This window comes from Macrotis lagotis, chromosome 8 (genome assembly GCF_037893015.1).
Source record: "Macrotis lagotis isolate mMagLag1 chromosome 8, bilby.v1.9.chrom.fasta, whole genome shotgun sequence".
NCBI lineage: Eukaryota > Metazoa > Chordata > Mammalia > Peramelemorphia > Peramelidae > Macrotis > Macrotis lagotis.
Genome location: NC_133665.1, coordinates 103533895 through 103547682, shown reverse-complemented (window position 1 = coordinate 103547682; position 13788 = coordinate 103533895). Strand labels below are relative to the sequence as shown.

The window sequence follows — 13788 nt, the reverse complement described above, 5'->3', positions numbered from 1 at the left end:
CAGAGACAAGACACAGAGACACACACAGAGACAAGACACAGAGACAAGACACAGAGACGACACAGAGACACACACAGAGACAAGACACAGAGACACACAGAGACACACAGAGACAAGACACAGAGACACACACAGACACACAGAGACAAGACACAGAGACACACAGAGACGACACAGAGACACACAGAGACAAGACACAGAGACACACAGAGACACACAGAGACAAGACACAGAGACACACAGAGACAAGACACAGAGACGACACAGAGACACACAGAGACACACACAGAGACAAGACACAGAGACACACAGAGACAAGACACAGAGACGACACAGAGACACACAGAGACACACACAGAGACAAGACACAGAGACAAGACACAGAGACGACACAGAGACGACACACAGAGACGCACAGAGACAAGACACTGAGACACACAGAGACACAGAGACATGTACAGACACACAGAGACACAGAGACGACACAGAGACACAGTGACACACACTCGGTCCCCCACAGACACGCGCACTCCACTAAGAGCCCGGTCCGAGCTGTGGCGGGGGGCGGAGGTGCAGGCCAGGCGGCGCCGCCCCCGGGGGCGCCACGCCTCGGGGCTCCCCGCGAGGTCCGGGCCCCGGGTCGCAGGCCGGGCCCCGGCCCAAGGTCAGCCGTGGCCGTGGCCGTGGCCGCGGGCCCCAGGGTTGGGCCGGGCCCCGGGGCGCCGCTCGGCCGGGAGGGGGGGGCGGCGCCGGCGCGGGGGAGGGGAGGGGCCGGCCTCGGGGGGGCGTGGGCCCAGGGCGCCACGCGTGTCCCCCGCCCCCGTTCCCGACTCGCCGCGCGCCCCGCGGAGCGGCGGAGGCGGCCTGGCCCTTTAAGCGGCCGGACGGGCGCGCCAGCTGATGCGGAGCCTCCAATCCGGGCCGGGCCGGGAGCCGCCGCCGCAGAGCCCGCGCCCCGCGCCCCGCGCCCGGCTCCCCGCGCCCCGCGCCCGGCTCCCCGCGCCCGGCGCCCCGCGCCCGGCGCCCCGCGCCCCGCGCCCCGCGCCCCGCGCCCCGCGCCCCGCGCCCCGCGCCCCGCTCGCGGCCCCCGCGGCCGCCGCCCCGCCGGCATGGGCGCGCGGCCCGGCGCGGGGCTCTGAGCGCAGCCCGCCGCCAGCTCCCGCCCCCGGCCGGGGGCCATGCAGGGGCGGCGCCGGGGGGCGGCCCGGGGGGCCCGCAGGCCGGAGGGCCAGGTCGCCGCCCGCCTCCCCGAGGGCCCCCCCTGCGCGGCGCTTCATGGAGCGGCCCGGCCCCGGGCGCCGCGGGCGGGAGGAGGATCCGGCCGGGCCCTGTGAGCCCCCGGCGCCGGCGGCAAGATGGTAGGAGGCGGCGGGACCCCCGCCCCGGCGGCCCCCCTTTGTCCCGCGCCCCTCCCCCAGCGCCCGTCTCCGGGCCTCACCCCGCTCGCGCGGCCCCCCGTGTGGCCCCGGCCCCCGCCCCGCCCGGCCCCGGGCGCCCCTTGGGCAGCGGGAGCCGCGGCCTGGGCAGCCTTCCTCGGCCCGGGCCCCGCGGGAAGCGTCCTCCGGGGGTCACATTCCTGTGCCCTGGCTCCGCCCAGCCCCAGGGGCTGCCCCCGCTCCGCGGGCACCCGGGAGCCCCGCGGCCCCCGGGAGGGCTGGCAGCGCCGGAAACCACCGACTGCGGGATGGGGGGAGTTGGCTTCTCCATCCAGGACCCCCTGGGGGCCCTGCAAGTCTGTGTCCGGGGGGGAGACAGAGACAGAGAGCCTGGGAGAGTGTTAGCCCTGGTACTGAATTCAGCAGGGGCCGAGCCACGGCAGGGCAGGACATCTCTGGACCAGAGGACTCCCAGGACAGGGTTGATGAGGATGGAAAAGCTCGGAAAAGCAAGCTCAGCAAACTGCCCCTAGCTTGGGGGAGCGTCAGGACAAACACCCATGGACATGGTGGTCAGACACAGACCAGGTGGTCTCGGGGAGCCGGGGCTGGAGGAAGCAGCTTGAGAATCCTTTCAGCAGGGGCCGGAGACCCTCCAGCCAGCCGGAGCCGGGCCGGAGGCCAGGGAATGTGGGAACCCGTTGTCTCTGCCCCCCAGGCTGGACAGGCAGAAAGACTGAACTTCCCTGCCCTCTGTCCAGTCGAAGCCTTTTGTGGCATTCTCCTGCTCCCCATGCCACTGGCAGGGTTAAGGGAAAAGGTCCCTACCAGCTGATCTAATCAAGGAGGCTTCCTGGAGGAGACAGCATGGAGTGGGCTTTAAATAAGATAGGAAACCACAGAGTTAGATTTGTGTATTTAGTGACTTGGCCAAGGTCACAGGGTTAAGCGTGAACAGGATTTTAATCCAGATCTTTTAACTTGAGATCAGTGCTTTCCACCGTACATACTTGTTCAGTTTTCTTTTCTGTAAATCGAGGAGTTTGAACTACATTGTGTCTAAAATTTTTTTTTTATCTCTGAACATTGTTTTTATTACAATGGAGCTATTCAGTTGATCAGGACACATGGTTTTAGCTTAAAAGGATTATCACCATCTTCAGTTTCTATATAAAGTTTACAATGTGTTTACCTCACAACTAATCTGTGAGATGGGTAGTACAGCTATTCTGCTTTGCAGTTGAGGAAGCAAGCTTGGAGACAGTGATTTGTTCAAAGGTCACATAGCTTGTAAGTACCTGCCTCTGGAATGTGAGCCTCTATCGCCTCTATCTATATATATTTATATGTGTATATTTCAAAGTCCCAAAGTCAGTGGGCTCAACTGTTCATAAACAAAATCCACGATCTCTCATGTACTTCTTGCAAGGGAAAATCCTGCCTCTACAGCAGGCAGTGAACCAATTCTTTGTCATCAAACTGTCCAGGTAGAAATATAGACATGATGATTAGGGTTCTATTTGAGAGAGGTCTTTCTAGAATCTTTGCAGTCACTCCTCACATTCCCACCTCCATCGGCCATGACTGTTCTTCAGTAATTCTTTTAAAATGAAGTACTCAAAACAGGAAAAGCCTTCCTTCACTAACTAGTCCCGGGATGCAAGTATCGATATGAAAAGGAGCCTGCCCTCAGAGTTTCCATTCTGTTCAGTCACGTCTAATTCTTCATAACCCCGTTTTGTTTTTTGGGGTTTTTTTTTTTTGGCAAAGATACTACAGTGGTTTGCCATTTCTTTTTCCAGTTCATTTTACAGATGAGGAAATTGAGGCAGAGTGAAATGACTTGCCAGGGTTGTTGTGACAGAGGTTGAATTTAACTCATGAAAATGTCTTCTGATTCCAGGCCCATAGGGTTAAGATGAACACTAATGGAAAAACTGTGGAAAGCTTCCCAGAGGAGGCAGCCATTTGAATTGGGTTTTTAAAGAATGGGCTTAGAAAATGACAGGAAGGTAGAATGGTATTGCAGGTGCTGAGCCTTGAAGGAGTAAGGGGAGGAGATGGGAGTAGAAAGGAGGTGGGGATGGCAATCAGAAGACTTGCTGCTGACATACTTGCTACCTGTGTGGCCTTGACTATGAACCTTTAACCTTCCATGTTGCTTTTCCTTCTGATATAAAATGAAGGAATTGAACTCTCTCTTACATGCTAACAGAATGTGACTGAGACAGGGCAAAACAGAGCAGGCCATCGGGACAAGAGTGACAGCAATCTAGTCATGGCATAATTAATTACTTTCATTGCAAGGAACAGTTTTGCAAATTAGGACCTTCCTGCACTTTACTTAGTGGAAGCACTGGATTTCATAGTGGAAGTAAAGATTATAGACATGATCATGAATGGGAAGGGAGGGAGAAGGTGGATCACAAAACAATCATTTTGGAATCTGAGTGGCTTTTTCAGGCTAAGCCATTACTAGAGGACAGTCCAGGTGCCAATGAGTCCTGTGGTTAAATTGAATGTATAGTCTTGGGAGTCCTTTATTATTTGGCTTGGGTTCAGAACAGTTTATACCGTTTTCTGATTCACTTCGTTTAACATAGGCAAGTACAGATCAGGTAAAGAATACAGGCTCATCAGGATTAACAAATTGCTCCTAGTCTTATTTGTTTTTTCTTCCAAGCCAGAATTTCCTGGGAAAAATGGATCTCTAAAAACTAAATTCTTAGTAAATTCATTACACATATCATGATCAATTAATATGAAAATCATAATGTCTTGACACATGGAAGTCAAGAATTTCAGATTTGGGAGGGAATCTGGGGGTGCTATGACTTATTCAGACTGTTTCTCTCTTTTTTTTTTTTCCCAAGGCAATGAGATTAAGTGACTTGCTCAAGGTCACACAGCTAGGTAATTATTAAGTGTCTGAGGCTGGATTTGAACTCAGGGACTCCTCACTCCAGGGCCATGCTCTATCCACTGTGCCACCTAGCTGCCCTAATCTAGAGTGTTTCTAATGAGAGGTTGCCTGGCTTTTACTTGAAGATCATTGCCAGAGGCAGCCTGTTCTGCCTTTGCTTCTGTCGGATTTTTAGCAAGTTCTCTCTTAAATCAAATCTAAATCTCCTTTCTTTAACCTGCTTTCATTGTTCTTCACATAGCTCTTTGAGGCCAGTTTGATTTCCTCTTCCCTTGGGCTATCATCTGCTGCTGCTCTAAACCTTTCCTAGGCTCATCTCTAGATCGATCATCTTGAAGGGCCCTTTCAGCTCTGACACCCTTCAGCCAGCACCACCTAGTGAACAGGACTCTGGATTATGAGTCACAAGACTTTGAAACTTGGCTCTGCTATGTCTTGCACTCTGTGACTCAGTTTCCCTCTCTGTAAAATGGCTTAGGTGATCCTGTGATTGTGTGCTCCATTTGGTATTTTCCAGTGGGGGAGTTCTAGAGTTGGGGACAGGGACTTGATTCTCTTCCAGACTAGAACTTGCTTGACCACATAGACAGAGGCAGGGTTTGGGGGACATACCTGTGGGAGCTTGAAGTTGAGGGGACCCTCTCTGGCAAGGGGTCCTAGACGGCACAATCATTCTAAGCCTTCCCTTCAGTCCTTCTGTTACTATTGAGAGCTTGAGTTTAGAGAGATGACTGGGGTGTGGGGCAAACAGGGGGTGTGGGGCAAACAGAGGGTCTGGGCTGGTCTGGGGGAGAGCTCTCTATTAAGAAGTCCAGGGTTTCTGCAGCCTTTAGCTGGCAGGGCAGAAGGGAGATTCAGGCCTAGCATTGCCTTCTCCTTGAAGTTTTTTCCTGATCCCCTTAACTGCTAGTACCTTCCTTTCCAAACTAACTTGTTTGCCATACATTTATCTGTATTTATTTTCTTTAGATTTGTCCTGTATACATTGTTGTTGTTTCTCCCAGAGATAGATGCTCCTTGAGAATATGGTTTATCTCCTTCTTTGTTGCCCTAGTGCCTAATACATAATAGGGAGGGGGGCTTAAGAAATGCTTGTTGATTGACTGAAAGAGAGAGACACTGGTATAGAGGTTGTCATCCTTCCAGGTCCCTCCTGGGTAATTGGAATGAATTGCAGTCAGCACAGCTGGACCAGGAAGGGCAGGGCCCACAGCTGGAGGGCCTGGTGGGAGCCAGCACATCTGGTTGAGGGAGGTGGGCAGGGCTCAGAACTGGGTTACTGGCATAGCCAGCTGGCACTGCTTTCTTTGTGGAGAGGGAGGGGTCCAGAGTCAAGAATTGGGGAGGACTGGGATACAGACAGGGACTGGTTTAGGCTCCCAAGGTCCTGGAAGACATGAATTCCTTTTTTTCTTATTGTGAAATCACAGAACTATGGAATGTTAGAGTTGGAAGGACTCTTAGAGAGCATCTGTCTCAACTGCTTGGCCAAGGTCACCCAGTCTGTTAGTGGGAGAGCTGAGCTTCAAACCCAGGTCTCTCTATCCCTGGGACAGGTTCTTTTCATGACAATGATGACTTTGAGGACTAGATACAAGATGCAATTTTCCTATGTTACCCTCGGATCCTGGCCCAGCTTCCCTGCTCTCAAGGGACTGTTATTCCTCTGTTGTTATTGTTCAGTCATTTCAGTTGTGTCTGATTCTTTGTGACCCCATTTTTTTTTTTGGCAAAGATACTGGAGTAACTTGCTTGCCGTTTCCTTCTCCACTTCATTTTGCAGATTAGGAAACTGAGACAAACAGAGTAAAGAGATTGGATCCCTTAATCAATCTCCCTGTTAGTTATCTGATGACCTATAATGCCTATGTTTCTTGTAATTAAAAAAACCACATGTATACCTTTTAATTTCATTTTAATATTTTTGATGTCTTTTGTTACTGCATCATAGACATTTCTGAGCCTCTCCTTCCTTGGACTCTCCCTTGTCACAAAGCAGAACCAAACCAAACTCCAAGCTTGATATGATGGCTGGCATCCAACAAGGTAGATGACATTTTACTGAGGAGTCCCCTGCCTCCCAGTAAAGAGGAGTGAGATGGGTTTCATTACTTGATCTCCTGGACCATCCATGGATTTTTTAATTCATCTTTCTCTGATTGATCTTTTCATTTCCATTGTTGACATCATTGGGTAGGATGCCTGCTAGGTTCTCCTTCTTTCCTCTTTCGTCTCTTTCTGTAGATCTACCTCTGTGTGTCTGTGTTCCTCATCTTTGTCTTTTCTTACTCCCAAACGACACTTCATTAGATTCAGAAACTAGCCATCCCACCATTTGTCCTTGTGATTTGTGGGATTCATAGTTAATCTATGTCTATCTCCCCCCCATTAGATTCATTTACTCATTTTGCCAGATTCAATTCTTCTTATCCATATGACTTAAAAATAGGGAAAACTGTGCTTGTTAGAAAAGCACTTGAGGGGGCAGCTAGGTGGCACAGTGGATAGAGCACTGGCCCTGGAGTCAGGAGTACCTGAGTTCAAATCCCGCCTCAGACACTTAATAATTACCTAACCGTGAGGCCTTGGGCAAGCCACTTAACCTCATTTGCCTTGCAAAAAAAAAACTTTAAAAAAAGCACTTGAAAAGTTGAAAGCATTTTGGAATTGGGGATTGGTGATTACCAACTAAAGGCTTAGATCGATTGTTCACTGAGATTTTGCAGGGGAACATGACTGTGAAGGCAGTGCATTGGAAAGATTGCCTGGGTGGAGTGGGAAGGTTCCCATGTCGGGGAAAGAGCATTTAGACTTGGTGTCAGAGAATCTGAGTTTGAATCCTAGTCCAAATACTTTCTAGCTATATGACTCTGATCCTCAACTTTCTGCTCTGTAAAATCTGAATAATGCTATTTGGATTATCACCTTCATAGGATTGTTGTTAAGTATCAGATGAAGGAATGAATGAGCAGAGGAGAGTCATTGTGTGTGTCTGTGTGTCTGTGTCTGGTGAATAGAGCACTAGACTTGGAGCCAGAAGGAGCTGAATTCAAATTCTGCCTCAGAGACTTGTGTCTCTGGGCAAGTTGCCTAACTTCTCTTTACCTTGGTTTCCTCATCTGTAAAACAGATAATCATAGCACCTGCTTCTCAGGCTTGTCATGGATGTTCAAATGAGATAATATATAAAAGCATTTTGCAAACTTTCATACTCTATAGAAATGCCAGCTTCTATGATAATGAATAATCAATTTTACAGTGATATTTAAACATGGGATCTGATACCACTGTAAGCTAAAGGGGCAAGTGTAGTGATGGTGGGGGTACAGGATGGGCACCAGTTAGGAGTCTCCTGCAGTAGTGCAGGTAAGAGGTGATGAGGGAGTAGAGAGGGGAGGATGGAGGAAGAATTGATAGGATTTGGTCACTGGATGTGGGGAATGTGAGGAAGGAGTTGGGAGGGGCTGGGAGGATGACTATTCCTCTGCAGTCACAGAGAAACTAGAAACCCTGTGCTTTTCAGACTAGGGATCAGGGATGACTAACTAGTAGTATCACAGAGACCAGAAAAGTCCCAGCAGCACATTGATCAAAAGTAATGGCAAAGCCTTAGACCTTTGAATGGAGAGAGGGATTTGGACCCTCTCCTGTTTGGGAGAGGAGAGACAGAGACAGGGACAGAAGGAGAAGAGATAGAGCAGACAGGGAAGAGAGAAGGAACAGAGACAGAAAGGGAAGACAGAGAGAGAAAGACAGAGGCAAAGAGGAAAGAGAGGATCCCTAGAGACCCCAGCAGGTGTTGGGTTGTGGTGGTGCTGGGGTGTACAACATACCTCATGTACTGATCACGTTGTTTGGTCATGTCTGACTTTGTGACCCTGTGGGCCATAGCAGGCCAGTGCTGCCTATGGGGCTTTCTTGGCAATGACAATAGAGTAGTTTATCTTTTCTTCCCATAGATTAAGGCAAACAGAGGTAAAGTGACTTGACTAGGGGCACACAGTAAATATCTGAAGCTGGATTTGAGCTCAGGTCTTCCTGACTTCAGACCCAGCACTGTATTCACTGAGCCACCTAACTGCCCAAATAATAATACTAACTGGTGTTTATATAGAACTCTAAGATTTGCAAAGTTCTTTTGCCTGTATTATCTTCTTTGATCCTCACAACCTTAGGGAGTAGGGCTACTATTATTCCCATTTTATCAATGAGGAAACTGAGACTGAGAGAGTTTAAGTGACTTGTTCAGGGTCACTATGTGTGTATCTTTGAGGTAGGATTTGAACTCGAGCCTTTCTGACTCCAGGCCAGCATTTCCTCCACTGCTTCCCCAGCATCTTGTTTGCCTGTTTCTCGGACACCAGGTATATTGGGTGTCTGAGCTTAGGTTTTTCTCTTCAGGCCAGTGAGCTTCCTGACAGCAGGCACTGCTTCTTGTGCTGACTGTGTGAGAGGCTTCTCTCTGGGGGCTTCCTGGATGGGGGTCTGTGCATGACTGGCACAAAGATGTTTGTTATGGAATTGAAATGATTAAGTCCTTACTGTTTGTTGGGGCTGTGCCAGTTGCCAAGTGAGCAACAGAGAGGAGAAAATCAGAGTGCCCACCCACCCCCTCCCCAAAAGCTCAGTCTCAGTTTAATTCAACAAACATTTAATAAATGTCTGCTGAGGGGGGAGGGGAGAAGACAGCCCTGCCTCTGCCTTAGAGGAGCTTATGGTAGATGGATCTGGTGCACAGGGATGACACTGCCAGATGCCAGGGAAAGATGATGGGCACAAAGGAGGGAGCCAGACAGCATGCACTCAGAAAATCTGAAGAAGAAAAATCACTTTTAACTGTGTATGTGTGAGACTCAGCGTGTGAGTGTGTGAGTGTTGAGTATGTGAGTGTGTGTTTATGTTTATGCATGAGTGAGAGTGTGACGGAAAGTGAGTCTGTGAGCATGCATGAGAGTGTGTAAGAGTGAATGGTGTAGGAATGTGACTTGTGTGTGTGTGTGTGTGTGTGTGTAAGATCAGGATGGGGTTTCACAAAGGGGAAGGCCATCTGAGCTGAGACTTGAAGCAATTCTCAAATTAACTCAACAAACATTTCTTTATTAAGTGTTTACTACCTGTAAGTTAGGAAGAAGAAATTCAGCAGATGGAGAGGAAGAGGGAGTGGGGAAAGTGAGGAGAGCACTCTTCAGTAGACAGTTTTTAGTTTATTTTCTATCCCTGGGAAAGGATGTGGAACAGAAGGAGAGGAGAAGGGTTGGGAAAAGAGGCCCTGCCCTTTCAGGGGGTGCCAAGGGGCAGAGGGAGCCCCTATTCTCTCTTGGATATGAGGACCTCTTGAGATTTCCTAGATGTCTGATAGGAAGAAAATCCCCCTCTGAACTCTCCAGTGAGCATGTTTGTGTATGCACACACTCTGTCTCTCTCTCTCTCTCTCTCTCTCTCTCTCTCTCTCTCTCTCTCTCTGACTGAGCTTTTTCACAGAGTTTTGGGTCTATATAATCTTTATTCTGACTCTGGACTGTTCTCTCAGCTCTGCCCTCAAATAGACTTTATTCTTGAAATTTAGCAGTGGAAGGGATGTCAAAGTTGTCTGGGTAAATAAACCTCCTGTTACAGTTGGGGAAACTGAAGCTCAGAGTTTGTACACCTAAATCCCAGCCAGTGTAATTAATGGATTTCATGACGTAGTCACATATGTTCAAATTCCCTCAATTCAAAATAGGAATAATTTGCCAAATAAGTTAGAGAACTGGGCATTGTGTCTCCAATGCTGATGCTCTTCCTAGAATGTCATACTTGGGTCTCTGGGCAAGAGTGGTGATTAGACAATCACAGGGATCATGCCTCGAGGGTCTAGAGGGAGTTCCATCTGTCTAGGCGGTAGGGTATAATGATTAGAGCCCATAAGCTTGTGACTCTTGCACTATGATGAATTAGAATAACTTTGAACTTGGAGACAGGGCCCTAAGGAAGGCCCTGTTGGACTTTTCTACTTCCTAGATGTGTGACTCTGGGCAAGTCCCTTATCCTTGAACCTTTATTTTATCATCTGTAAAATTGGGAGAATAATACTTGCATCCTCTCCTTCAAAGGATCCCAAAGAACTGTAGGTTGTTGTGGTAGTAATGATGATGATGATGATGGTGATGGTGGTGGTGATGGTGATGACAATCCTGAACCATTCTGAGGAGGTTCAGAGGATCATTTTAGACAATTTCATCCATTCCTAATAATGAAAATAAAAAGATTGATCATTAAAGATCTGTGGTGTCTCTTAGCCAAGAGGAGGTTCAGTTTTTGGTAATTAGCTCTATGCCCTAGATTACAAGAGATCTGCCATATTTCCATATTTACCGTGGCTTCAAATATAGGAAGGGCTATTGTGAACACAACTGAAAATGGGTCAGAGGGAAGAAGAGTAAGCAGGTCATGGAATATCTGAGGTATTTGAAAAGTTTTAATGTGAATGGTTGAGAGGGTAAACTTGTACTTTTGGTCATACATATCAAGGCTGGGATTTGATCCAAATTAGGATGGAGGAAAAACCGCAATACAAGGATCAGGTGTAGGAACTGGGGATGATTACTTTAGAGAAGATAAGACTTGAAGGGAGGGAAATGATTCTTGATTTCAGATATATTGAAGAGGAACTGGGTTTATTCAGTTTGACCCCAGAGGGCAGACCTACGAGCCTGGGTCAAAGGCACAAGCACAGTAAAAAGCAAATATCTCCTGAGTCAGAGGACCTAGGTTCAAATTTTACTCCTGACTACTATTGTCCTCTACCTCTTGGATCCAAGAAAATACATCCCAAGAGGAGGAAAGTCAATGATATTCTAAGGCAGAGGTAGGCTTAGAGCTGGTTGATTCAGAAGTGAATTCTGGTGGAAACTAGCCACCTTCAGTGATTGAGGATTTCTACCCAGACTGTTAGCTAATCTAGACTTTGACCCTTTCCCAGCCAGGACCCCAGGCCTTCACAGTTGAAGTTTCTCTGTGTCTTCAAAGTGATTGATTTATTATTGTTTTGCAAATGATCACCTCCCAGAACTGGGAGAGACCTAGGGTATAAAAGACCAGAACTGAAAAAAATACCTTGGGGGTCCTTTATTTAACTGAATCATAAAATCTCAAGAAGTGGAACAGACCCCAGAGCCTTTTAGAGTAATCTGTGCCTGACTAGAATCTCATCAACAACACAGTTAACACGAAGACCTCCAGTTACAAGTAATTCACTTTGTCTGAGATAGAGAGAATGAGAATTCTCTCTGAATTTCATGTTTGAGAAACTGTTAGGGAACTTTGGCTTTACATTGGAAAGACTTTGTGAAGAGGTCTGAGCTGAGATTTGAAGGAAACCAAGGAAGTTAAAAAGCAGAAGTGAAGAGGGACAGCAAATAGGGCAGGGTGATGGCCAGTACAAAGGCATGGAGATGGGAGATGGCATGTGTGAGAAATGGCAACACAGCCATATCATAAAGAGTACATGGAGTATATTGAAGTATATGTATGAGGTTTGGAAAGGACAGAAGAGGCAAATTTTTGAAGGGCTTTCAGTGCTGAATTAAGGGCTTGCCATTTGATTCTGGAGGTAATATCATACTCTTCCCTTTTATTTCCACTTTTATTCCCAATAAAATGCCTGGACATTTTTTTCACATGAACTGTTGCCTTGCCAAGACACCACCATCTTGTACTTGTGAAGCAGGAGACCTCATGCATATCTCTATAACATTTCATTTCATTAGACTGTTTATGATTACCTAGATACATTATCTCATCCTCTCAACTTTGTGTCATCTACAAATTTGATAAATATATTGTCTAGACCTTTATCTAATTAATTGATAAAAATATTAAATAATACATGATCAAGGGCAGGTAGTGGACTATTGCACATAGGAAACCCATAATGCCTCAATCATTCATTACACCAGAGACCACACTCCCAAGTTTTCAACAATTGAATGAGGATGACTTTTTGGGTCCCATTTTTCAACCAGTTTTGAATACAAAATCATTATCCCATTTTGTCTTTAAGGATAACATGAGAGGTTCTATTTAGATTTCAGCAACTTATTTGCCAAGGTATATTTGAATCTTTCTCTTTTTTCATTCTAGTAACTCTTTTGAGAAAGGGAATGAAGTTAATATGGGATGATCTACTCCTTATGAAGCCTTGTTGGTTTATGTTTTTTTGTTTGTTTTTTACATCACTCCTTTCTCTTCTAGATAATTGCTCACATCTGTATGGCATGTTAAGGGTTGCAGAGTACTTTGCCCGCATTATCTCCTTTGATTTTCATGAAAGCTCTGTGAAGTAGGTGTCATCATTATCCCCATTTTAAAGAAGAAGAAAATGAGACTTTTTGAGGTTAAGTGATTTGCCTGGGGATATAGAGCTGACAAATGTCCAAGTCTCTCCATCCCTCACTCTCCACGAGGATTTTCTTAGTAATTGAAGTCTTCTGACCTATAGTTTGCAGACTCTGTACTATTCCCCCTTTTGAAAAATCAGGACAATGATTCCTGTTCTTCAATCATGTGGCAACACTTCTTCACAGCATTTCTTTATTTTTACAATAAAACATCATTGATATCTTTTGTTTTGCATTACTACACTTCCCAATATATTCCTCCCTTCACACATGAAAAGGTAAAAAAAAAAATGGGGGGTGGTAAAAGGGAAAAAAAATGCTATCCAGTAAGTTGAAACTGGCTATATCCCAGCATGGGGAAAAAGATTCTCACAAATCTTGAGAATTGTAACTCTAACAGAGAGAATATACCTAGTCAGAAATGATGGACATTCATGACCTATCCATGAGACTGCTGTATTCCTGCCTTCAGTTTTGATTGTTTTATTGTCATTATCTTTTCCATTTAAAATCACAGTGATCTTTGTGTGTGTCATTTTTCTCATTCTATTCACTTCACCTTATATCAGTTAGACAGTCTTCCCAAGATTTTCTGACTTCATCTGATTTGTTACTTCTTATAGGATAGTAATATTTCATGATATGCATGTACCACAATTTGCTTAGCCATTTCTCAATGGGCATCTACCTTATTTTTGGTTCTTTGTTACTACCAAAAGTGCAGCTTAAATTTTGTTTTGTTTTGTTTTTGCAAGGTGATAGGGTTAAGTGACTTGTCCAAGGTCACACAGCTAGGCAATTATTAAGTGTCTGAGACTGGATTTGAACTCGGGTCCTCCTGACTTCAGGGCTGGTGCTCTATCCACTGCACCACCTAGCTGTTCCCTTAAATTTTTTTTTATTTATTTGAAGCTTTTTTTTTTATCATTGGCCTAACTTTGGTATTTCTGGAGCATTTTATCACCACACAGTTTCAAAGGTGAGACTGGTATTGACTCAGGATCTTATCAACTAATTCAGAACCATCAGATGTCATTAGTCATGTCTTAGTGACTTGAACTCATTAAACTCAGCTAGGACTTCTTTTATCATCTCTTTAATCTTGAACATT

At 46.5% G+C, this 13788-nt stretch overlaps 1 protein-coding gene across 2 annotated transcripts in view; it reads left to right on the top strand.

Annotated features, from left to right (window-relative positions):
• Positions 1 to 1253: 1253 nt before the first annotated feature.
• ZBTB47 (zinc finger and BTB domain containing 47) overlaps positions 1254 to 13788 on the top strand; it is a 43689-nt gene continuing 31154 nt past the window's right edge. Inside the window, exon 1 of one of the 2 annotated variants that reach the window (XM_074197855.1) lies at positions 1254 to 1358. In XM_074197855.1, coding sequence (XP_074053956.1) covers positions 1356 to 1358 — 3 coding nt within the window. In that variant the 5' untranslated portion in view covers positions 1254 to 1355. The remainder of the gene's footprint in view (positions 1359 to 13788) is intronic. The other variant, XM_074197856.1, reaches the window with a different exon arrangement.